The sequence below is a fragment of the Aspergillus tubingensis genome (assembly GCF_013340325.1).
Source record: "Aspergillus tubingensis WU-2223L DNA, scaffold_3, whole genome shotgun sequence".
NCBI classification, from domain to species: Eukaryota; Fungi; Ascomycota; class Eurotiomycetes; order Eurotiales; family Aspergillaceae; genus Aspergillus; species Aspergillus tubingensis.
The window spans coordinates 288,127-312,891 of record NW_023336277.1 but is presented as its reverse complement, the minus strand read 5'-3'; the positions used below and the strand labels follow the sequence as shown (position 1 = coordinate 312,891).

General features: G+C 48.7%; 9 protein-coding genes and 2 non-coding genes across 11 annotated transcripts; 5 read left to right on the top strand and 6 right to left on the bottom strand.

Annotated features, from left to right (window-relative positions):
• Nucleotides 1-377: 377 nt before the first annotated feature.
• AtWU_01327 (similar to An12g09710) lies at nt 378-2,688 on the bottom strand (the record flags this gene model as incomplete). Its single annotated transcript, XM_035496441.1, has 3 exons — nt 378-1,114; nt 1,192-1,943; nt 2,672-2,688. 3 exons carry the CDS (start codon nt 2,686-2,688, stop codon nt 378-380), a joined length of 1,506 nt encoding a protein of 501 aa, XP_035352334.1.
• Nucleotides 2,689-2,907: 219 nt separating this feature from the next.
• On the top strand, nt 2,908-3,950 carry AtWU_01326 (Hsp70 family protein; the record flags this gene model as incomplete). The annotated part of the gene is made up of 5 exons (XM_035496440.1): nt 2,908-2,968; nt 3,036-3,589; nt 3,659-3,703; nt 3,760-3,826; nt 3,883-3,950. 5 exons carry the CDS (start codon nt 2,908-2,910, stop codon nt 3,948-3,950), a joined length of 795 nt encoding a protein of 264 aa, XP_035352333.1.
• Nucleotides 3,951-6,417: 2,467 nt separating this feature from the next.
• On the bottom strand, nt 6,418-6,507 carry AtWU_t32. The gene is given in 2 exon segments: nt 6,418-6,452; nt 6,471-6,507. It is a non-coding gene; the product is annotated as a tRNA-Asp (tRNA).
• An 85-nt stretch (nt 6,508-6,592) lies between these two features.
• Nucleotides 6,593-6,664, bottom strand: AtWU_t31. Its single transcript has one exon. It is a non-coding gene; the product is annotated as a tRNA-Ala (tRNA).
• Nucleotides 6,665-7,288: 624 nt separating this feature from the next.
• Nucleotides 7,289-8,427, top strand: AtWU_01325 (uncharacterized protein; the record flags this gene model as incomplete). Its single annotated transcript, XM_035496439.1, has 3 exons — nt 7,289-7,670; nt 7,732-8,175; nt 8,246-8,427. The coding sequence occupies 3 exons, from the start codon at nt 7,289-7,291 to the stop codon at nt 8,425-8,427; spliced, it is 1,008 nt and encodes a 335-aa protein (XP_035352332.1).
• Nucleotides 8,428-8,711: 284 nt separating this feature from the next.
• AtWU_01324 (arylsulfotransferase family protein) lies at nt 8,712-10,470 on the bottom strand (the record flags this gene model as incomplete). Its single annotated transcript, XM_035496438.1, has 3 exons — nt 8,712-9,736; nt 9,790-9,855; nt 9,903-10,470. 3 exons carry the CDS (start codon nt 10,468-10,470, stop codon nt 8,712-8,714), a joined length of 1,659 nt encoding a protein of 552 aa, XP_035352331.1.
• A 1,364-nt stretch (nt 10,471-11,834) lies between these two features.
• Nucleotides 11,835-12,481, top strand: AtWU_01323 (ABC transporter-like protein; the record flags this gene model as incomplete). Its single annotated transcript, XM_035496437.1, has 2 exons — nt 11,835-12,036; nt 12,093-12,481. 2 exons carry the CDS (start codon nt 11,835-11,837, stop codon nt 12,479-12,481), a joined length of 591 nt encoding a protein of 196 aa, XP_035352330.1.
• Nucleotides 12,482-13,532: 1,051 nt separating this feature from the next.
• Nucleotides 13,533-14,327, bottom strand: AtWU_01322 (alpha/beta hydrolase; the record flags this gene model as incomplete). Its single annotated transcript, XM_035496436.1, has 1 exon — nt 13,533-14,327. One exon carries the CDS (start codon nt 14,325-14,327, stop codon nt 13,533-13,535), a length of 795 nt encoding a protein of 264 aa, XP_035352329.1.
• Nucleotides 14,328-15,360: 1,033 nt separating this feature from the next.
• AtWU_01321 (NAD(P)-dependent alcohol dehydrogenase) lies at nt 15,361-16,506 on the bottom strand (the record flags this gene model as incomplete). The annotated part of the gene is made up of 3 exons (XM_035496435.1): nt 15,361-15,643; nt 15,732-16,164; nt 16,224-16,506. 3 exons carry the CDS (start codon nt 16,504-16,506, stop codon nt 15,361-15,363), a joined length of 999 nt encoding a protein of 332 aa, XP_035352328.1.
• Nucleotides 16,507-20,877: 4,371 nt separating this feature from the next.
• AtWU_01320 (putative isomerase YbhE) lies at nt 20,878-22,185 on the top strand (the record flags this gene model as incomplete). Its single annotated transcript, XM_035496434.1, has 1 exon — nt 20,878-22,185. One exon carries the CDS (start codon nt 20,878-20,880, stop codon nt 22,183-22,185), a length of 1,308 nt encoding a protein of 435 aa, XP_035352327.1.
• A 1,208-nt stretch (nt 22,186-23,393) lies between these two features.
• AtWU_01319 (phytanoyl-CoA dioxygenase) lies at nt 23,394-24,712 on the top strand (the record flags this gene model as incomplete). Its single annotated transcript, XM_035496433.1, has 6 exons — nt 23,394-23,483; nt 23,544-23,743; nt 23,816-23,922; nt 23,971-24,320; nt 24,379-24,433; nt 24,486-24,712. 6 exons carry the CDS (start codon nt 23,394-23,396, stop codon nt 24,710-24,712), a joined length of 1,029 nt encoding a protein of 342 aa, XP_035352326.1.
• Nucleotides 24,713-24,765: the final 53 nt, after the last annotated feature.

Genomic DNA, 24,765 nt, shown 5'->3' with positions numbered 1-24,765 from the left:
AAATAGATGATTGATGCTTGAACAATTAAACAAGGGTATACGAAGGAAGGAATATTGTAAAAAAGGCCACTAAAGAGAGGGGAACGAGAGCTCTTGGATGATCTTAGAAGAAGCACTCTCTTTCCACTCCTAACTAGACCGACCGATGTAATTGTCGTACATTCAGTGAACTTAGAAAGTAAAGTTAGGTAACATGTTGTAATATATGCGTAGTATGGCAATTTTCAGACGACAATATTGCAGTGATAAGCAGAGGAAAAGGGGGGGGTGAAACAGGGAGAACCGAAGGAACAAAATGAAGAGAAGAAAAACAAAAAAGGTAAGGTAAAATATCCAATCTAGATGGAAGTGTCAAGGAACAGAGTTTGGTTCTTGGTTCAATCGTCCACTTTGGAGTTTGAATCGCTGCCATCATCATCAACATCATCACTATCAATGTCGGCTATACATCCGCCCCGACAGACAAAGCGACCACCGCATGAGCAGGCCTGAGGTCCGTCTTTGGAGTAAACAATATCGGCGAAAGAGATCGCTGATTCAAGAATGGTGTCGCCCTCCTCAACCTGGGGGATCTCTTTGTCCAGTTGCTTTCGTAATTCTTCTTCCCCGTCGTCCCTATGGTCGTATTCGAATTCGTCTCGGCGTTGCTGCAACGTATCCATAACATCCGAAGTTATCAAGTGGCGACTTGAGACAAGAGGAAAGTGCAGTAGTATTGGAATAGGCCATTCGTCAGGTTGGATTTCATCGGAACACCCTCGTTTCCGGACTCTCGTTTTGCGATGCAAGAAGGGCCCACACCGCCTGACATCAAGTTCGAACTCAAATTCGGTTTCAATTGTTCCCAGATAAATAGATATGTCAATTGCGGACCGATAAATTTCGACAAGCCCTTCGTATCGGTTTGTAACTTGATTCGAGTCGGTCATTTTCTTCAATACTACCTGCAAGGCTTGACACTCCTTGAGCATACTGGTCGCAAGTCGATTTGCGAGCAGCTCCTGGGCCTTGCCGGTTTGATGTGCAACCCTGTAGTCCCTCGTATGTTCGGGGTGGACCTGATTTAGGAGCTGGGTTGTCGTTCTCCGCCAGTCAGATGCTCTGATCGGGTCAACTGCGGTATGGATAAGAAATTAGTCTACCAGATACTTGTACACCCCCCAGGACAAGCTAAACGATTTGCAGACATACCTTTGATTAGCCTCTTCCAAAGTCCCCACAATTCCTTCCCAAAGGCTGGTGGATCCATGCTTGACTGGCTACCTGTGCCCTCCTGACTGCCCTCAATGTAGACAAATGGATTACTGATAACATCTTCAAAGAGGTGCTTCATTAACACCGTGCCTGGAAGAAAATACCAGAAGTTATTATAGCCAAGCTTGTCAAGTCTCGCCTCAATCGACTTCCAATCTTTGTCCAGGCAAAAGTTCCCAAGGCTGTCCAGAATTATCTGTAAATCGCCGGCAGACAACCTATCCCTGAGCTTTTCTCTCCTGTAGCAGTATTTATCCACCCAAGTTGAGACACGCCGGCTGAAGTCGTGGAACAGGTTCTTTGTACAGCCTTCATTCCATTCACCCCTATAGCTCAAAGACCTCGGGCGTGTCCAAAAAATGGATTTACCTGGGCGTCTTTCTTCTGGTAACTCTGGTAACCCGTGTTCATCAACAGGCACCTCATGCTGTTGAACCTCTGTAGATTCTTTAACATTTGCTGACGCTGTAGAATCAGAAGCTGAGCTAGCGTCGATTTTGGCTTTCATTGATGTCTGGATTTCTGGTGACGCTTGAGGTTCCGAAGCAGAGCTGGTGTTAACCTTATCCTCTGTCGATCTTTGGACCTCAGGTGGTGTCTTAGGCTCAAAAGCCGACTTGGATTCGGTACTTTGATGGACCCTGGGCTTCCTCCCCTTCAATTCGGTCGCTTCTTGTTTCTCTAACAACCTAGGAGAGCGCCTTTTCTATACAGTCCACAAACTTTATTAGCATTTTTCAGAAGCTCCACATCTTTCATGGAACCAAGCTTCGTTCATGTGGTCCCGCAAGGTCTGACTGCATTGGAGCCCCGCTACACAAGGCCCACTGTGGGATAGTCAATATCCACAACGTGCAGAAGAGCCTGGACGGTTGGAGGAGAATGAGTGAAGGATGCATTGACGCTCGTTTCTTACCTGTGAAGGTTCGTTAGTGTTCTTTGCCTTTCTTTTTCCCATCTTGAAGCCCACTGTAGTTTTGCTCACTAGACGGTGTTGCCTTTCTATCCAAATGGCACAGTTTTGATACTAATCACGGGGAAAACACTGTGTGACAATATTAAGATTCTCTCGGAGTTTATATACGATGGTTATAAGTCAGATTCTTTGAGCATCGGCTGGCCTTTTTAAGACTTCTACAATGCGGTTCCTAGATAGTCATAAGACAGGCGGTATTGCCCAAAGCATGAGGCAATAAATAATGGAAGTACCAATACAAAAGGACGAAAGAAAAGGCCAGGGACAAGGGTCTCGCCTTTGAACTTTGGGATCGCGGGAAAGGTTGAAAGCCATCGTCAAGGGGAATGGTGGCAACCGTATCCACCCAGCCTTTTCTCTCAATTGTCAGGTGATAGAATCATAGAGGTCCAGGCCCGTCATTTGGGCGCATGCCACTCGCTTGGGCAAATTTACACTTACTCTTCTGTCTCACTCATGAAGGGCGTCAGCTGGATCTAGATCTCCTCAGATTTGGACAAGCAATATAACTTACGTCCAATCTACCTAGTTCGTGGCTGCCTCTGTCCATCCGCAGAACCACTTTCAATACTTTTCCCTTGTCTAAATTGTGCTTTCTTTGGTTTCCTATCTACCCTATATCTTTGTGTCCAAACCAACATAATCTTAGCCGAAGTGGTCCCCCGAATAACGCCATAATGACCATGGAACGTACTCGGAAGATCGCTGTGTCCGTGGATTGCGGAACTACTCATACGAGTAAGACTTTTGGAACCCCAAGCTGGTCGAGCAAGGCTCGGGCATAGACATTGATCAGTCGGAGCAGGTGTTGCATGGATTCATCCCGACTCTACGAATGTGAGATTTATCGACACTTGGCCCGGAACGCAGACCCGTTCGACGCGTGTCCCGACCCGCATCGCCTACAGTTTCAAGAAGCGAGTCCTCCAAAACGCGGCATGGGGATACATGATTACCGAAGATCATGTAACTTCTTCCTGGGTTAAGCTCCTCTTAGAACCTGAAGTAACGGAAAAGATCATCGCCGATGACAACGAGCAGTGGAAAGATTCCGTGGGAATCTTCCACCGGCCTGGAGGCAGGGACCCTACCAGTATCATTAGAGACTTCCTGGACCGCCTCAGGAAATACTCGGAAACTCACATTAAGAGAAAATGCAATGACAACAACCTTGGGATATTGCCATTTGCATACATTCTGACTGTACCGGCGACATGGTCGGAAGTAGCTATAAGCTCCATGAAGAAAGCCGCCCGGGCAGCAGGTTTTCGCGGAATTGCTGGAGACGACCCTCTCGTCCTCTCTGAGCCAGAAGCAGCACTGACAACAATGTTATGTGATCAGTTGATTCCCATTCAGGTGTGTCTTATACGCTGCTGTTTTATTTCCACATCTTGAAGGTATTGTGCATGTTGACTTTAGTATTAGGCGGGAGATGGAGTCGTTGTCTGTGACTGTGGAGGTGGAACGCTTGTAAGGATATATCCAGCTCTCTATCACCCTTTGAAAGTCTGGCTTACCACATACAGGATATTGGCACCTACGTCATCCACCAGAAAGAGATTGGGGACTACAGAACTGTAAGCAACTACACAGGTAGGTCTCCCCCGTCAGGTTCGCCACATTTACGAACACACCCTGAAGTCGAGTAGATCCTTCGGGGGGTAGCACTATGATAGACCGGGAATTTTACGCTGTCGCGTCTGATGATTTGAAGTAGAAGAAGTTGAGGCGCTCGGTCTTTTCCCCAACTGGTCGTTTAATGAGCATTTTTGAGTCAGCCAAGCGTGACTTCGAAGGCACCATCGGTCAAGAAATTGGCGATATACAATATCGTATATCGACAGGTTTTCGCAAGTTCGAGTTCACAAAGTCTGCTGCTTCCCCCCTCCCCCTTCCCCGCCTACCTTTCCTCTGTCGGCTTTTTGTGGGGATTAAATCTAATCGAATAGTAACAGTGTCGATATGCTCGATCTTCAGTATCCTCTCATAGTGACAATCTGCGATGTTCTGACAGCGCAAATTAATCGAGCACATGACTTGATTGGACGCCCAGTAATCAAGGTATGGAGTACCGATTATCTCACTGACATATTTTCGCACATTTATCGATTCAGGCACTGACAAACACCCAGCACGTTTACGTATCCGGCGCGGCGGCACACTCCGTCTATCTTTATAACGCCATTCAAAGGCTTTTCGCGAACTCGCAGATAACGGTCCACCGACACCAAACGCCGTAAGTCTGCCCGTACCTTCTTACCTGACATTGTCTAACAGTGATCCATGAGTTAGAGAGACTGCTGTAGCTGAAGGCGCTGCTCGCTGGGCGTACAGGAACCTTCTTTCGGTTGAATAGCTCGACCGTCATTACGGTGTTGAGTCCTCTGGCCCTCCAGTTGGTGTCATGGACCTCGATAACCAAGAACCTCGAGCGCCTCAGGGGCATCCCGTCTCTTGGGTTTTTTAAAGTGGTGAGTTCAATGAAAGTACCCAGCTATGCAAACATGCTCTGATAGTGACATTTCTCTCCTCAAGGGGGACCGGTGCTCAATTGGCGAATTGCGAACCGCCACATTTACCTGCCGGGTCTTTCAAGATTTCCCTTTCGCAGTTATCAACATCTACGATGCAGTACCGAGGCCTGTGGGCGGACAAAACAATGCGATATACGGTTCGAAGAACTCACATTCTCATCTTTATAACCCATTCTTTGTGACCCGTATGAAATAAACCCTGATCGAAAATCAGATGTCCGAAACATTGGCCATGTATTCTGCAACTTCGTCGCCGCATTAAGTTCAGGAGGTACAAGAAGTGGAGACACCATTGATGTGAAGCTCCGCCTTACTCTTGAAAGAAGTAAGATCCACGTCAGGGCAACTTCCTCCCATGGCCACGACTTTGGGAAGGTGGAAATCGATCGTTTCCGTTGACAGAGTAGGACCTGATCGCAAAGACCCTCTGTGATCCCTTTGCTGCATGGTGTGGCACGAGGAAAGTTGTTGGAAGTTAACATTTTCGGAGCGAGGTCAACTGACATGGCAACTTTCGCTCGCTATGTGCCTCTTTTATCTTTTGAAGTTGTTGTTGTTATTTGTTGATTCCATTATTCCATTATTCCCACATTTATGCTGTGTTTTTGTTTTTGAAAGAAAAAGTTTGTGACTTGCATTTCCTTTGTCTCAAGTCTCGGGGATTTCATCTATTTCGGGCCTTCTTTTACACACTCTCTCTCTGTCCCCTCCCTCCCTCTTTCGTATTTTTCATAAGTGCGCTATTCAGATTGACACTGGTAATACTATTGAAGTTTCAGAATTATAGAAACCTGTACTGTAGTTGTTGTATAGAATAAGCATGGTCTGTAGGAGTCAACGGGCGCATCCAAATCGCTGCACAACACCAAGCCCACATTTTCAATCTACTGGTCCTTGTCAACTATCATCACACAATCACGGCAAAAGTATTAAACCGTTTCGATCAACCAGTGGCTCCGAACCTCAAGTGTTCATTGTTATTGACTTTATTGAAATTTGATACCATGCTGGTTAATGTCTATTCCAGACAACCACAGCACAGTAGGCGTTCTAGGGCTACAAAGAGCTGCAAAGCATTCGCTGCTCGCTTGGGTCTGTTTGACGCCAAAGTATGTGATTGTATGAAATGATGCTCAACGGGCGAGTCAACTCCAAGGTGGCATTAGTACATATTAAGTTCCCGCTCGGTCGGCCACCCACGGTGTGCTATACAGGAAGCACCTTTGTCATCTGACATATTTCTGTTACTGGAGGTTGAACGTTGATCTCATAAATAAATCGAGATTGAGGTATGACCGACAACCTGATCCAGTAAGTCTTCTATTAGATAATATCGATCCTCTTTGGGCTGTGACAGTAGCGAAAAGAGTTGGACGCTATTTGTCTCATATTAAAGGGGTTCGGTAATGCACAGATCACAGAAATAGAAGGAATAACAAAAAAGTAAATTGCGATAATGCTCTTCCCGAACGGTGCAATTTCTAGATGATTGAGATATTGTTCGCAATGGAAGAGTTTCGGCAGGTCATTATTGATGAAGCCAGACCACACAGAGAGAGCAGGCCAGTGACAAATAATCCAGGAGCTCGTTGAGAGCAAGACTTGTTTTGTAGCAGAAGGAGATGAAAGAAAAGCAGAAACAAAAAGTATCTCCCCGACTGGGAGTCGAACCCAGGTCTCCCGCGCTTGTTCCCAGGTGGGATTGACAAGCGGAAATCATGACCGTTAGACCATCGAGGACTTATTGTTTGACTGTTTGTTTATTCGCATACTTATTTAAGCAAATAAAAGCGCAATGCTCTTGAAAAAACTGGAAAGCAAAAAGTGGACTCGCCGGGAATCGAACCCGGGACCTCTCCAATGCGAATGGAGCGTCATACCCCTAAACCACAAGCCCATCTTATTGGTAGAGTACGACGAGTCTTGTTACATAAAGGTAAAACGTTTGCTCTCGTTCCAAAAACTTCTGCATTAGAACCCAGTCCGGGTTATCTGATAGGAAAAAACGAATACAACGCTTTTTTTTGGGAATTAACGCGTCATCATTATTTTAGAAGTGACTTGCTTCCGTCCGTGCAATGCCGCTATTCCAGCACTTGCTGTTCCTCGGGATGCGGAGAAAGAAGCGGGGAAATGCAAATGTAACCTATCAACCTCCCCAGACTGGGAGCACATCCACGCTCATCTCAAATCGGATCATGTTTCTTTCACATAAAGTTGTCAATTTATACTCTCGAGTCTCTATATTAGGCAAATTCTACCTCTACATATATATCTATTGCTATATGCCCTCCTAACCACGGCCTCGCCTGTTGCCCTTTTTCTTGTATAGTGAGAGCCACCTAAATTGCCCATCTTCTTTGGCCCAGGAATATTCCCACAACGTTACCGTCATTGGCATAACCAACAGATCACTTGTCCCATACCCGAGCACTACTAGAACGCCATATCTGTTGGGTGGAGATACTTTACATAGACGCATAGCTAAAGCCTCCCCCGCGATATATATAAATTCGGCATCATGTACATATTCCCGCCTGGTCTCGCCCGTCGGACACCACGACTCGCCCCGACAATACAAACGCCATCGAAGCAATACTACCACCGTCGCAAGCAATCATCCTATCCACGTACCATAAGACCATCGAAGACCGAACTAGAAAATAACAAACTCACCCCACAAAATCTCGAAACCGCCATCCACTCCCTCTTCCACGACGGCCTAGTCATTATCGAAAACGCCATTCCACACGACCCCCTCGACCACCTAAACACAAAAATGATCCAAGACGCCTACACCCTGCAATCCAGAAAAGAGAATAGCCCTTACAATTACAACCCAGGGAACATCCAACAAGATCCACCCCCGATAAGAGAATATCTCCACAAAGAAATCTTCCTGAGTACGTGATTATTCTCCCCGAGCATTCCCATCCGCTCCTGCTAAGGTGGTAACCACTACAGACCCACTCGCCATCCAGATTACTTCAACAGCCCTAGGCCCCCGTCCCAAATGGACCTTCTGCTCAGGTAACACCGCCATGCCACCAACCAGTACCTGTCCCCCCACATCGCAGCCCGTACACACCGACGCGGATTTCGATCATCCATCGCATCCATTCGCCTACGTTATTAACGTCCCCTTGGTTACGATGACGCCTGAAAACGGATCCACGGAGATCTGGCTCGGCACGCACGTGGACTCGGGTCTGCATGTGCAGGAGGGAGCGCATGGCACTGATCGAGCTAGTGGGCGGATCAAGGTACAGGAGGTGGAGAGACGTCGCACTGTGAGAATGCCCTGTCAGCCTGTTGTACCGAAGGGGTCGTTGGTGATTCGGGATTTGAGGCTTTGGCATGCGGGCATGGGGAATTGGACGGAAGATGTGAGGGTTATGTTGGCTATGAGTAAGTAATTCTTATCCTCTAGGTTTGGCTTGGTTGTGGTGGGCTAGTGCTGAGTAAGATTTCTGTGTAGTTCATTTCGCGCCGTGGTATCGGAACAGAATGAGATTGGAGCTTGCGGAGGAGTTGAGGCCTATGGTGGAGAGGGAGACGAGGTTGGAGGTTCCGGTTGATTGGATGTCGGAAGAGCAGGTGTTGGAAAGGTATCTGAATCGGGGATTTGGGAATGAGTATGATTTTAGTCAGGAGGTGTAGGAATAAGAAGCGGCTTGCGATGGGTAGATATTGTCGCGCTGAGATAAGAGTGGCAGTAGCATTTGATAAGGGTGGAAATATGGAGTGTTCATGGACTACACTGAGACTCATCGTCACCAACAATTCATATTGCTAACTCTTAGACTACTATCAGAAAGTAACCAGCCACCCTTAACACTATCACTAACAACAGTTGCCACTAGGTGCCATTGGTTGAACAAACAGGCACCACCCGCACGACGTTTGGCTTTCAAGGGAGAACCCAAGGAGTGATCTGCATATCCTCATCCCCGAGAGAAACGATCCAACTTCAGGATCATATACTCCTCCCAGTGGCTAGAACCTCCCATTTGGACTTGAGACTGCACTGCTCCATGCTCGTGCTTCCCGACCGAGGCTGTCTTCGGAGGTAGCACCTCGGCCTTGGTTCTCACAGCAGCAGTAGCTGTCAAAACCCTTCCCCTGGCATCAATAGCCTCAGCAGACACTGCATGAATGACACGACCTGGTAGTGACAGTGCAGTCTCAAAACCAGTCCTCTTCGCATCGCCCAAGAACTCGCGCGAGCCGTACTCATCAACCACGCTATAAAAGCGCCAGACCTTTGTCTCAGTGTCACCGTTCCATGAAACATAGAGGGTCGTACCCTGGTCGTTCTGAAGAGATACAATAGCCGGCGTCTCATTAGGAAGTCCGGTCCAGTTATACCGGAAAGCACGGTAATTCTCGACTCCCTCGCCCAGAAAGCCCGAGTCCATGTAGGCGTGCAAGATTGGAGTGCCGTCAGGGCGGAATTCAGTCAATGCACCCTCGGAGCCCCAGTTCACAAGGACGTTGCCGTTGGGTAGCAATTGGGTGCCGCCTTGAGACTTGGACAATAGGCCATCGGGTGGTTGGAAGGCTTGGACGATGGATGCTTTCCAGGTGGCAGTGTTGACTTTGATGATCTTGCCTTGTGAGAATGGGTGAGTGTGGACTTCGTGGCCGCGACCGTTTTCGGTGCCGTGAGCGGAGTTGTCATATAGGGATATGATCTCGGAGTCACCGTCTTTGGAAACGAATCGAGCGTGGTGTTGGAAGCAGAAGTTGGCGTTTGGGCCTAGTTCGAAGTCGGACTTGACACCTCCCAGACGCCAGATGATCTCGCCGCTGCTGCCGTTGATTTTGTGTACGGCGCAGGCATCACGGGCGGAGATGAGATAATTCCCGTCAGTGTCTTTGTCCACGGAGTTGATGTGGAAGTAGTCCCATGCATCTGAAGAGTTGTAGCCAGCGCCTGCTTGGCCAGGGTTGATGGGGAGGATTGCCTCTGAGAGAGTTTAGTTGGTTGCAGGCGTGAGCTATGAACGAGGAAGAACTAACCGTCGGGAAGGACATGATCCAAGCTGGACCACTCAAACAGAACATCACCAGTTGCAATATCAAGCTCTGTTGCCCTGATTAGCTTTATCCTGTCATGCAAATGGATTCCATACCTTGGATGATGGCATCCACGATCCACTGTTGCTCCGCACTGGCTCCCCAGGGAGTGAGGTCCATTGGCACAGGTTGATAGATCTGTATCAAAGCCGTCTCCTCATTGATAACGTGGAACTCATGCTTGTCCATGATCTTATGATTACCAGCACGCAGCTCGCGGATGGTCTCATAGTGCTGATCTAGGAAGGTGACATGGCCGTGACCATGTCCATAAGCCGGATTATGGTCACCCTCGAAGCAGAATAGGACATCCTTGCCGTTCCATCGGGCTTTCTGAAAGTTGGTCGCCCAGATGGAGTAGTAGGAGTATCCGGACCAGACTAGCTCACCATCATCCCGAAAGATGTAAGGAGAAGCCTGGCGAGGGCCATGCATTTCTCCGGGGCCATCTGCGATACCAGCAAAAGGAGCCACGAAGAGGTACCCCTTCTCCACATCCGCGGCTGCAGGGATGGTAATATTCAGTTTGGGCGGTGCCAGATCAGGGCGCGATTTGAATTGCCAGTCAGCTGCTACCAGTGGTAGCACCATCATAGAGGCTGAGATAGGCCAGGGTGAGCGCATGATGCGTGCTGAGAGCACATTGATCAGTCCCGTTATTTCTCATCATCGTCAAGGATGGGTACATTAACCTTAGGTAGATTCTATGCACTGTATTTAGAATTCCCGGAATCCGTTGGAGTAAATCTGTATCCTTATGGACAATGAGATGGAAATAATAACGTGAAATGTGAGTTGAGAAGGAAGTTTATAGGCCTCTAGAAAAGGCCAAGCCTCTCCCGCAAGAGGCAGCGATTCTTGCGTGCTCGTAACAAACCCCGCAGCGGGATGACATGTTCCAATGAAGTTATCTGCATCCAATTACGGAACATTGTTTTGTCTATTCCTCCGCGACTGTACCAGTTTACACAAATTGATCCGATTGAACCCTTTGATTCCCGCATTTCCGTGACCCAACATATCCTTCAAAATAACAATGCTCAAGTCGTCAGGTGGCCATAGCGATGGTAAGCAGAAAAGACTATAGTAGAGAAAAGCATTGACGTTGGTAAAGTGGGGATGGCCATGCCGATCAAATAAGCGAATGATGGCGGGGAGACAAAAGAGAAAGATTAGTGCTGATCAACCCAGCTTCTCGGAAGAGGTCCCGTCCGCAGACGCGACTCTATCAGATTCAGAGGTGAGGTAGACAGTATGAAAGACAGTAATCAGTTTTCCTAAGCTGTCGCATCAGCGTCCGTGTGCTCTGTTACCGGTTCATCCCCTTTGGCTACAAGGGTAGCCTCGTTACCGGCGAATACCACAGCCATTTCTTCGAGCGAGAAAACACTCGCTTCGGGATATGCAGACCACAAGACCAGACCAATAAAACAGAATAAGGACCATCAAATCAGATGGTAGTTCTAGTCGATTTCAGCCAGGGTGGTCTGTTTGATGAAAATGTTGTGGATAGTCGAAACAATGATAAGACACCCAAGCCACCCACACCGAGTCTACGGCTGCATAGATGTTTAGTGAGGGCCAGATCTCCATTGGGTAGGCCACCAGGAGCGGGCGGCCATGTTGGACGAAAGTTAGTAAATTGACTCTATTTGCTGTTTTACCACTCAAAAAAGTAGCGATACACATCTGCAATGGCACGAACACATACATTCTTTTCTATCACGGTATAGTGAGCATAACTACCCAAGGATCGTGCGTTCTGGACAATGGGGATTGCTTATTAAAATGTTCTTGGAGACCCCAAACAGGGAGCAGCCGGTGAAGCGGTTTACCACTGTTTCGGGGATTGGAGAAGGAGGAGAGTTCGCCCGAAGCCGATGGCCTCATTCCCTCAGTAATGAGGCATAAGAAGCGGTAGAACCTACCAGTATAGACATGGCTGTCATGATACCACAGCTACAGGTCTGCTTAAGTCGGCATTCGAAATGGCAATGGCCGATATCGATGATATCTTAGGCCGACTGACCATTGACGAGAAGATCTCGTTGGTCTCCGGCACTGACTTTTGGCACACAGCCAGTGTCCCCCGGTTGGGGATTCCCGCCATTCGAGTGTCTGATGGACCCAATGGAGTGCGGGAACAAAATTCTTCAATGGAAAACCTGCAGCTTGCTATCCTTGTGGTAAGTGCCTTAGGACCATTCGTTCAAGGAAGTCTAATCTAGAATGTGCGTTACTCACAGAAACTGCAATCGGTGCAACATGGAATACCGCCCTGGTAGAGTCACTGAGACAATTACAAGGCCAAGAAGCGATTGCTAAAGGGATTAATCGGGTTCCCGGCCGTATCTTTGGAACTGGGTACTCCCACCTCCTAGCTGCGCTCTTCCCATCCGCAACTCTAGGCGGGTACGCTAATTCCCTCTACTGGGTCATCCTGATGATTGTTCCTGGAGACTTGACTACCCATGCATACCTAAACGATTTCTACCGCCCCTGGCTGTTTTGGATCGATCTCATGCGCTACTTCTTCGGCGCTTCCCTCGGTTCGGTCCTTCACGGCGTTGCGGTTGAGTGTTCCTCGAGTGATCTCGTCGTATTTGATGCTCCTCCAGGCAGTACTTGTGGCTAGTATGCGGCGGCCTTCTTGGGGAGTAACCCAGGCTACATCGTTAATCCGAACGCGACGGCAGATTGCTCGTATTGTCCGTATTCGGTCGGTGATGAGTATCTGGACACGTTGGATTATTCGTATGGGCAGCGCTGGTGGAATTGGGGGTTTTTTTTTTTTTTTTTTTAATGGGGCTTTTGCTGTACGAACTTTGTGTTGGTTTATGTGGTGGTATGGTTCACTAAGGGGAGGGGACAGAGACGTGCTTGAGGGGTTAAGCGGGGAGATAAATTTGGGTTCGGGCTATTGCATATGTGATAGATTCTCAAATGGAAGATTGGATGCAGGCCTAGATTGTCATTCATTGATTTACAACTTGTCAAAATACTAGCAAGTGGGTTAGAAAGGTGTTTACAGCGACTCCATTGATAGTGAAAGGTCGGATGTTCCGAGGAAAGTAAGAGAAACATTAAAGATCAAGTCAGCTTAGACAAGCACCTCTCCCTGACATTTTGAAACTAAGTATTAACAAAATCCTGGATTGAGAGATTTGCTTCAGAGGGTTTAATTGGTAAATTTGCAAGTTCAGACTGATAGTAATGCACACCTCCTGCGCCGCGTGGGGCAATTGTAGCCTAGTGCTGCGAGGCGATGAGCACAATTTCAGACGACAAGGGTCGGCGCGTTAGACTAGCTCTTGGGTTGCGGCTGGCTGGTCTGGAGCACATTGACTGGTGCGTGGGGGATGTGCCAATATGATAGGCTAGAACCCGATGGCGTGCTCCACCTGATCATATGTTATTGGGCAACTCGATCCAGGCCGGCTCAACTCGCGAAACCGAACCGGCCTATGGGGATAAAGACTGGTTTGAACGTAACTATTCGCAGGAGTTATGGGGGTTTCGAAGGGACCGTGAGGTGCCAGGGCATCGCACCCGCAAGTGGAATGTTAAGGTTCGGTGCCTAACGTGGTTATCTGGTATTCAGCCGCATACAAGGCAGCTTTCTCAAGGCCCCTCTAAGTTTCAAAATAAGCCGAGTGAGCCTCGTAGCCATCTACATTGTAATCGCATCACTTCCCCTCATAGCGGGCCACCACATTATTTACAATCTCAGACACTTCCTTCGCCTTACTAAAATCAACCGAATGGCCTGCATCCAGCTCAAAAGCCTCTACCTCTGCCCCCTCCTTTTTCATCACATCCACCATCCACCTCTGGTAGTCAACAGGAACAGTCATATCCCTAGTCGACAAGACACACGTCACAGGAATGTCTCTCCAAGCAGCCCGCTCGGCAGTAATGGGCTGGTACATGCACTTGCCATTCCACCGCTGGAGGGTCCCCAGATACCATTCTACCTCGGACTCAGCCTCATCCGGACCAGGCGTAACAAGCAGACCCTTAGGATCGCGGTCCACGCACGTCCCATCCTCTGCGAAATCGAATGCCACGGGCATCAACGACGCGTGACCGAACTGGTCCACAATGTCAAACATGCTTCGCCCTTCAGTAACAGTGAAGGAAGACAGTGAGACAATGTGAAGTACTCCACCAGGTAGGCCTTGTTTGCTGCGGTTTGAGATCGCTAGGTCCGAAAGACTATTGGTAGCTACTTGGCCGCCGTAGGAATGGGAGATCACAATGACATTTTTGCCAGCATTGGCGAGGTTCAACGCGTATTCGCGAAAAGCAGTTGTGTCGGTTTCTAGATCGGCTGTTGGAGGCCGCGCGCCGTTCATTGATGGTAGCTCGGGGACGTGGACTTCGTGCCCGGATGATTTGAGGAGATTGGTGAGCTTGTCGTATGACGTGGGAACGTGCCAGCCTCCTGAGATGAGGAGGATCACGGGCTTGGAGGAAGACATGGCTGTTGTGTAGTAGCTAGTTGTTGAAGGATGGAAAGAGGTGGGATTAGAAAGAGCAGAGGGGCTGAGGATGCTTGGGGAATTACTTATACTGGCGTTCATAAGAGTGGGGCAGAGTTTAGGAAGACGAGAAAATGGTAAGGCAAGGCTGTGAGCTGTTAGTTCGACTCTATCGATACCCCAGTCAATGCTACGCTCAGTAGCAAGCTAGTAGTAGCTTAGGGAATTTAGTGCTTACCTACGCTTACCATGGCTTGTTGGCTGTTCAAAGGTCGGGTAATTCCACGCACGGAGCCACGACTACGGAGAATTCCAATATTCTGAATAGTTGAGTCTCTCTATATGCGGCATTTGAAGTACAAGAAGAATTTTAGGCACGTCAATGATTTGAAAAGGACAGGCCATTATCAGCTGTATTTTGCCATCAGAGATGGTGTTTTCGCTGAGGTCACAAATTGTCATGCCTTGGATTGCCTTCATCCCCTTATCTTCTAAATGTACTGCAATTCAAATCAAGATGGGGGTATCAATTAGTATGAACACTGACAATTTTCCCCATTCAAAACAAGAATGACAATAGTACCTTGACCCACAACCGCTATTTATATGTCACTACTGAGCGGCGCAACAAATGGAGATACAAATAGTCTTTCATACATCGTTCTAGATTAATATCATCAAAGACATTCACTGACTGATGCAAATATCCCTAATTTCTATATAAATAATCTAGGGCAGTACTGTTGCTATCGATGGCCAGTCATGTGACTTACTGCTAGGCGATGAAACGTGATACAACAACATTTGCACTGTTTGTCTTTCGGCTCGGTGATTGCCCGAAGCCGGTGCTAACTTGAGGCAGCTTAGTGCGAGGAATCGGATGTCTATTTCCGGTAAGTCTAGCGGACATTCCTGATCAGGCATCATCATACGATTAGGATTCTATCTATTTATTCTATCTCAACATTATCATCATCGTGACTAGTACTACAGGTTGTAACAAGAGGGAAAGGAAAGGAGATCGTGATCGTGTCTACTGGCGAACCAGCACACCACGGTATCTCATCTTGCCTTCGCGCAGGGTCTGCATGGCCTCCTCAATACCCTCCTTGTTCAAGGGGAAGGTCATGATGGTGGGGTAGATCTTCTTCCTGGCAGCGAACTCGAGAAGGCTGCGGATGCTCTGGCGGGAAGCAACCAGGGAACCCTGGATGCGGACACCCCTCCACACGAGGCCGAGCATGGGCACCTTAGCAGGCTCGAAAGCCACAGTCAGAGGGTAGATGCTACCGTGAGTGGCCATCAGGGGAATGAGACTGTTTTCACGTTAGCTATATGCACGAACAAGCTACTATGCAAAGGCGAGAGTGATTGGGGGGTGCGGGGGTGTGGAAGCCAACGTACGAAGGGTAATCAACACCAGCATTGCCGCAAAGCAAGAGGTGCTTGACGGGCTTGAAGCCCTCAGGAACGGCATCACCGGACTTGAAAACGTGGAACTCAGAAGCACCAAAGTCCATAGCTTCCTGGCGCTTGGTCTCGGAGCTGGAAAGGACAACGACGTGGCAGCCCATGGCAGCAGCCAGCTTGATAGCAACGTGACCAAGTCCACCAATGCCCATGACGGCGACGCGGTCAGTCGAGCGAATGCCATACTCGCTCAGGACGGTCCAGACAGTAGCACCGGCGCACATGAGAGGAGCGGCATACGCGGAGTCATAACCATCAGGGATGGGGTAGACGCAGTTGGCGTCCCAGACGGCACCGTAGCTGAAGGTTCCGTTGTCGAAGTCGTGGAAACCGTACTGCTTCTGGTTCTCGCAGTACTGATCCCAGCCTAGTTCGAATGGGTTAGCCTGCATAATGATTCATGTGTCATACATGTAGGGGAAGTACCAGTAGCACAGTTGTCACAGGAAGTGCAGATGCTGTGGGTGTATCCGAATCCAACACGGTCTCCAACCTTCACGGAGGTAACACCGGGGCCAAGAGACTTGACGATTCCAATACCCTCGTGACCGAGCACCTGGTTGGTCTTGAGGTAGTGCTCATCTGTGCCGCAAAGACCAGAGTGGGTGGTCTCAATGAAGACCTCATTGTGTCCAAGGGTGGACGAAGCCTTGTCAGCGACAATGCGGCCCTCGGCAGAGCCACGGAACACGTCGTACGTAACGCTCATGGTTGGTAAGATTTTGAATAATGTGAGGGGTATCTAGAAAAAAGAGAGATGGATGGATCCTTACGAAAAAACTGGCCTACCCAGTCTTTATAAACGCCCAGTCTCTACGATCCTGATCATACATTATTAATATGGACTGGTCCGAGCAAACCGAAACGGCTTACGGCGTTGCTGCCATTTGAGTAACGTTATCCTGTGGAAACCCAGGGAACAAGTGAAGAAAACTTCACGTCGGCTTCTGTGGAGTGCAATTCAAGGAACGTAACGGCAAGTTTGGTCCACCAGATCCACCTTCCAACCGCAGATTTTCCGAACGAAGTCCGCATGTCGCACACGAGACCGCAGGGACTTTCCTCTCGCGCCTCGCAGAGTTATTTGCATTTTTACGTTTTCTGTATCATATCTCTCTGGTTCACCCTGAGTGCCAAGATACCGTTGGCAAAGTAAATGGTAGCTTTTGGTTTGAGATAAGGTTATTCATGACTCTATTCGAATCGGTCCCGACAACGGGCCGAGAAGAGAAGAATTCGAGAAGGGCTTTTATGGCGCCACGGATCCACTCGCTGCCGTGCCGAGGCTGTTCTATCGCCTTCCCGAGACGTTGTTGTCGATCCCTTATTCCGGCTTTCGAACTCCAGGGTCAAATTTTCACACGTGGTATGATCCAGCAGTTTATTCGCAAAAGTTTGCTACATGGATTTTCTTGAGCTACTCACGTGGGCCACTGAGGACTCTGCACGTCATAGAGCAATGGGGTCGGTATATTAAGGCCGTTGCCGCTAACGTACACCATTGTGGGAAGTGGAAGCCTCCTGCGTTAAGATTTGTCACTCGCCGGGATTAGCTTTTGCGGCCATGCTCTGCCTTCACCCGAGCCTCGTTATCGTTAGTTTGAAATTAGTGAGGCTGTGTGGTCATGGCTTGCATCAGTCATGTTGACAAACGGCCCTACTCACCGCAACTCTGTCGTGAAAAGGGATAGCGACTAAGTCTGATCGTCCTTCCAGCAGTGAAAGAAGCTGAGACAATGAATGTAAGGCAGATATTTTCAAGCAATCGTCCACAAGTGTAGCCTCCAAATAGTTTCGTTAGCTACACCAACTACGACGTACAATCTCTAGAGACATGACAAACGTATTCATCACCCGATCATGAATCTTTCTAACAGATGGCGACTGTTCGGTATAGGCATTGGCGCTGCTGTAAAAAAGGCTTGCCCATTAGGTCTAAAACCGTCGATTCGTCACAATTCTGCTCCTGATGCAGTTTCTCGGAGAGATCGCCACGAATGATGTATTGCTAGACATGAACTGACTTGCTTGATGCAATTTGGGATGTGGAGTCCACATCATAGCCTACCTTGCAGAAGATGTGCTAATTGCAGGTCTAGGCCCACTTGATCGGCTCCGATCATCTTGATAAGATACTTCTTCAATGAATCTGTTTAATCAAAGACCAAAAGTCGTTTCATAAAAAGGTTTGCACGATAGACCAATGCCTGTATACATTTCTAGGATGGTTGTTAAAGATACATTAGGTCTCAGATATACATCATCTCCAGGTGCGAGTACTTAATTACTCGTCGACTGTTGAAATATGACTCGTCCTGGTGCGCGTAACTTTTTCTTCTTTTAACCCTGCTCCTCAATTTCCCCTGAAATTTCCTTATTCCTGTTTCTTTCTCTCCGCGTCAACCATGGTTCCAACAGCCTACCACGTCGTATCCATATATCTCCATCAGGGTTCGCATACCTGAACTCCAAGCCACCGGATCATACCCGAAGCTTATCATTTCCTGGTTGTCTCACCCCTTGCTCTGAGGAAAGCGCGCTGTGCCTCTGACAGCTTTCTAGTCAACATTGCACCTAGTCACGCCAGCTCAGCCCTATACCCCTTGTTTGGGTGTAGGATGACATACTTTTTTGATTCCTTGTCTTTCAGCTAATTGACTTGATGGCAGTTAGACGGTCGCCCAGTTTTGTGACTCAGATTCAGGCACAATAGTTTATCATGGTACCCTTCAATGCTATTTCTCATTATTACTACGGTTATGAATCAACTAATTGAAATAATGACGTGTCATCTATGCTGTTTCCTCTATATAGAGTGCCTCATCTTCGTCAATGAAAGCATACTTCTGCGATACTCAATTTGTAGCACATAAAGGCCTTAATGCTTTCCGGGGACAAATTAATAGACATCCAAAATCTTTACTATTAGATCGATTCTCAATTACATCATGACTAAGCCCGAATACGTTTTCACTCGTGATTTCCATGATGACAACCGGGACGTTTTGCTCAATATATTCGATGTACAACTGCTAACTGAAATCGCAGCATCAACCTCCAACATTATCTGTGGACCGAACTGTTCGGCTACCATATCCACCCTTCCATCCCTACAAGCAACCCAGACTTGAGAATTGCCGACGTTGGCACTGGCACTGGGTAGGTGTTAAAACATGCAGAAAGAAAAAATAACTAGCTTACTGCTAACGCTCCAACCAGAATCTGGTTGACAGATCTATCTCGTCGACTTCCGAGCACCGTATCCCTAGATGGCCTTGATATATCTTTCAGCGCTCTCCCCCCAAGAGAATTCCTTCCTTCAAATATGACTCTACACTCATACGACATACTATCCGAGACGCCTAATCACCTCCGTGGTGTCTACGATCTTGTTCACGTTCGGCACTTTTCCTTCGCAATAAGGGACTTGAAGGCTGAGAGAGTCATCAGAAACGTTTTACAGCTATTGAGTATGCGCCCAATGTTAACCCTTGGGCCCCACCTCTAACGTACTATTGCATGCTGATTACCCCACATAACCGGCCGGCTACCTTCAATGGGCTGAAATCGATGCCCTTTCGTATCGCATCGAAAAGATCAGTCCCGACTGCAAATACGATGCCCTAAAAATTCTCATGCGCTTAGGCAGGGCGACGGATGATCGTACCACTCCCCACTGGACTCCTGAGATTCCTTATTTCTTTCAGCAGGCCAATCTACAAGAGGTGCAAAGTGACGTCAGAGAGGCCCCACCATATATGGCTGTAGCAAAGCATGAATGCAACCTTATCGTTCCAGAAATGCTCGCCCGTACGACGCAGAATCCAGCTCAAGGTGAGAAATTTTCACGGCTCTTACCCGAAGCTGTAGAAGAGATTGATGCGGGGGCGTACTGGGCTTTCACTCGGCTTACGGTGGTTGATAGGAAGGCGAGTGGTTAGACAAGTGGATTTATTGGAAGCAGTCATTAGGATTTAGGTGAATCTAGATGTCCACATACAGTTGGTTCGATCACTGCTAGAATGAAGTACAGATACGAAGAGATATCAACCCGACACTATCTAGAAAAGTGCATATCGCTCTTTGCAATTTCGAGAAAATCTCATTTGCTATTAGCAACCAAGTTGAGGACCCTCAGTTCGCACTCTTTTTACCAGTAGTAACCTGCTTTGAGGACAATCAAAGGCCAAAATGGCCGTTTCGGACTTTGAAAACTCTCCTCTTTGGAGATAGTATCCGTATACTGCCGACTACTTAGCTCTCCAATTAGCCAGCGGGCACAATTTCGATAGTATTCCGCCCTGAATCTCAGCCGCACAGTCATATCACGATCGCGGTCATTCTCGCTCCATCTTTTCGGAGTTACATGACGAAATAGGCCACTACTCCTTTTAATTGTACCCCTGCTGTAGCTGCGACAGCCTTAACGTAGCTTTCATGCCCCAAGACAATCGTCAAGGACACATCTAATTCATATTATACGGAGATCGATCTGTCAAATCATCAGAACTTAAGAAACTCCCGAGTCGGCAACCGACCAATGTTATATCAGGATGTGTTTATCAAATCATATGACGCGTGACGGATGCTTAGCGTCTCGGGAACTGCATTCAAATTGAGAGTGTGGATACGCGTGTTTCAACCGTGCGGAATGCTTGTGCTGTGGCTTCTCTTCACGCTGGGTTTGAGATCAGCAGGAGTCCATTATGCACCTGTTTCAGTATGAGCCAAGTTCAGCGACTACAGGACTTCGCAAATATGACGTCATGCCCCACAGGATCCTTCATTTCCCCACGATGCGGGGTTGTGTAGGAATTGGAGATGCGTAAGATCGGTGGTCGGTTAAACCACTGAAATTCAGCCGGACACATTCAAGTCAGGGCTCTTTATGATGTCCTATCAAAGACTATTAATCTTACTAAAAATGATTTTGCCGACGAAGCATCCTATATCTTTCAATGCTGTCAATACCAGCCGGTCGGTTAATTCACTTCAAGCAGATGCCAGATGCTGTGTTATAAAAGTAGTGACATAGACCAAGAAATGATGGTCTTCTGTTTGCAAAATACCCTCACTCAATATGATCCGATTTACCTTGATTGTGCTGCAGGCTCTTCTGCTTTGCAATAGCGTCCATGGTATCCTCATCTACGTCTCCTCATACACAGGCAATGTTTCTGTGCTCTCTTTGACGTACGAACATTTCGCTTCGACTGGATCAGCAGCATATGTCGAAGACGGATACTTTGCTGGCTTCGCACCGAAGAAGAAATACAATCTCACTGTCGTCGACACCTTCAAGACACCTACCGAGTCCCCAGCATGGCTGACTTTAAACAAACATAACAACATTTTATACGTCGTAGACGGCACCACCACCGGCAATGGGACCCTCACTGCCTACCGTACGAGTTCCAAAAACGGCACCGGCCCTCCCGTCGAGCTGGACAGCGTAGAGTGCCTCCTTGACGGCGCCTTTGCCAACTTCTATGCCAACGGCAAGGCTCTCGCCGTGGCCCACTATACCAGCAGCGCCATCCAAACGTACGATGTCACCGCTCCAAACGGTACTCTTAAGTCCCTGCAGACCTTCACCTACACCATGGCCAAACCCGGCCCCGCAGGGGCCCGGCAAGCCGCACCACACATCCACCAGACCCTCGCTGATCCATTGGGCCTTTACCTGCTCGGCATCGACCTCGGCGCTGACCTGGTTCGCGTTTACGCTATCAACCACGAAACACTCCTTCTCGAAGAGCGACCCGCGCAAAACGCCACCTCAGGCTCCGGTCCCCGTCACGGCGTCTTCACTCAAGAGCCCATTCTCTTTCCCGACGGCACCGCCAGCTACGTCTTCTACCTGGGCGCCGAAATCGCAGGCATTATCACCGCTTTCCGCGTAACATACCTCCCCAACCAGGCTGGTCTGCACCTCACCCCGCTGCCCAATGGTACCTACAGCTCGCTGGAACCGGGGACACCCAAGCCCAGTACGGGCGGCAAAGGGATAACGTCGGAGCTGCGCCTCAGCGCCGACGGCGACTATCTGATTGTTAGCAACCGGCGCGACGCGCGCTTCTCAGGGACCCCGGCGCAGTACCCGCCCAACGGAACCTCGGATTCGATTTCGACATTTCGCATCCGCCAGGATCTGGCGGGGAAGCTTGACTTCGTGCAGGCGGCGCCGGTGGGTGGGGCGCTGGCGAGGAGCTATGATCTGAACCGGGCGGGGAATTTGGCGGTTATTGGGATTCAGGAAGGAAATCGGGTTACGGTGCTTGAGCGGGACCTGGGGTCTGGATTGTTCAGTGAGCAGGTAGCTGAGGTAGAGGTGGAAGGGGAGATTTGGGGAGTTTTGTTTAATGAGGAGGTTGGGTTTAACCACTAACTCTTTCTGAGCTTAGAGCGCACAGGGGAAAGTTGAGGTTGAGGTTGAGGTTCGAGCGGTCGTCGAAGCTAGAGAGCTACTGGACAAAACAGATACGTGTAAAATTAAATCCAATGTATAGCTCTATGTGATGTAGGGATTTACATCAATAAATATTTCAGATATTGTTTGTTTAGAATTTAACCCAGCACAGCACCAAGCACAACACAGGACTCGGCAGTCCACATCATCAGCAGTAAGTACTCGAAGCATAAGCTTTATACGGATGTTCCTATAACCTCCTAGTTCAACACCATGCGCACCCCTCCCCTGTTCCGAGTACACCCTGGGAAATTGGAAAGGAAAAGGTCTGTGGCCACGTCCAGCCGAAATGGACAAAAGCACACCATCTCCAGTTTGAATGAGGAGGATTATGGCAATTACTAGTGTGACAATGTGAGGTAACTGTCTGTTTTAGCTGGCGGATGTTGAATCCTCTTCCCATCCGTTTGTGCGACACGGTTCTGGCGGGCGAGAATGACAAGAGGGTAAAGTCAAAAAAGTGGAAGCCTTCTTCCAACTCTGCCTCTGATCTGACTCTGGAGGCTGGGCTTTGACTCTTATTCATCGAGACTTTGGAGCAATCTGACCACTTCTTAAGGTCTGAGTTCTCTTTCTACCAGTATCTGTACGAGTAACATGACTGTGGAGTGTACTTTGTACTCCGTTGCCGTCACGTACGGATTGAAGTAACGGAGCTGGAAACGGTGCTGCTCGGTTGCCACACAACCTGTTAAACCACCTGCTAAACTCTGCCATCTGCCCTAGAATTTTCAACCACTATCGCTCTTCCAGCTACTGGCGACCGAAATTATCACTCACTGGCTCTCAGATATGTCAGACGATGGGTCACGGATATAGAAGGTGGCGAAAGCTACAAGAGAGCTGCACGGCTTAATGCCCTCTGCATAACATTTGTTTAGCCGGTTTATGTTTTTTGGTGTGGTGATACAGGGGATAGATTCACGGTTGGGTCATGAAATGCCATGAGAGGATTTCAGGCGGTTGACTTGAGGCTGAGGAAATAAGATAAAATGGCGTGACTGGTCCGTCAAAGTCGGGTTTCAATCACGTCAATACTCTAGCTAACTGTCAACTACCTCCACATCCATAATTACCTCAACAACATTCCAGGGAAAAATTACGATAGAATCTTTGCAACATCGACCATGCCTACTTCCACCGAGTCCATCGTCAGCACGCAAACCAAGATCCGCCCAGCCGTCCAGCTCGCGGCCGTTGACGGGAATGCCGAAAATGTTAGTTGCAACCCCGCTTTGCTAAAGTCCAGCGTACTCTACTCACCACGCTTCCTATAGCATCCCGATTGGCTAGTCGAGCTGCACACCAAGGGTTGGACGGTCGTGCGCGGCGCCATACCCAGAGACCGAGCACTGGCCTATGCTGACAAGGGCTACGAATGGCTTGAAAGCTGGAACCTGGGGTTCGACCGCAAGGACCCGTCCACCCGCAGAGCAGCGAACCTTCCCTGGCACATTCGCGGAGGGCTCTACAACAGGTTGGTAGCCATTAGTTCGTTTTCTAGGCAGCGGGATAGGCTTCGGCAATACTAACACTACCGGGGGCATAGGTACGGCATCGGCCACGAGCAGTTTGTGTGGGACTTGAAGTCGGAGCCCGGGCTTGTAGAGAAGTGGGAGCAGATATGGAGCACTCGCGAGCTCCTAGTGTCATTTGGTATAATTCATTTTTTCTCTGATTATGATTAGTATACTGATTGGACAGACGGGGTGAATCTCTCCCTACCTGAAAAGGAGCGTTCGAAGACGGACCCTGTTTTCGCGCCGTGGGCGCATGTCGACCAGTCCCCCTTTAACAACAAGTTTGACACTGTCCAGGGAATTCTGAATCTGTTACCCAATGGGCCCGAGGATGGCGGGCTTATGGTTTTTGAAGGGTCAAGCGCTTACTACACTGAGTTATGGCAGTATTTTGATCACAAAAAGGGTGAAAAGGGGTGGAGCAACTGGGCCTTCCAGAATGTGGACGAGGAGATGTGCCAGTGGCTTGAGGGCAAGGGGTGCAAATGGACTAAGGTGTGCGCAGAGCCGGGAGATCTGCTGCTCTGGGACTCGGTGCGTGCTGCCTTTCCTCAAGCTATCTCTAGTTTGTTGTTGACTAACAGAGCACTAGCGCACGATCCATTATGGCGCCGCGCCTTCTTCGGTTAATGACCGATTTGCTGCCTGTAGGTTTAACTATCTCTTATTTGTATATGCATGCTAACGGCCAAATCTAAGATGTCTGCTACAAGCCGGCAGCGGCTGTCTCAGAGGAGGCAAGAAAGGTCCGCCTGCAGGCCTTTGAAGCGAAGCAGAACACAACGCATGATCCGGCCGATTTTCGAGTGAAGGAGCGCCTGCCGCCGGCAGACCATCCGTCCTACGAGGCGGCCATCAAAAGGCCATTACAGAGTCCGGTTCTTTCGAAGCGAGCGAGGGAACTGATTGGGCTGGATCGATACTGATGGGTTTATCGAGAGCAGCGGTTGTTCTACCTAGTTATGCATACTTTTTACGT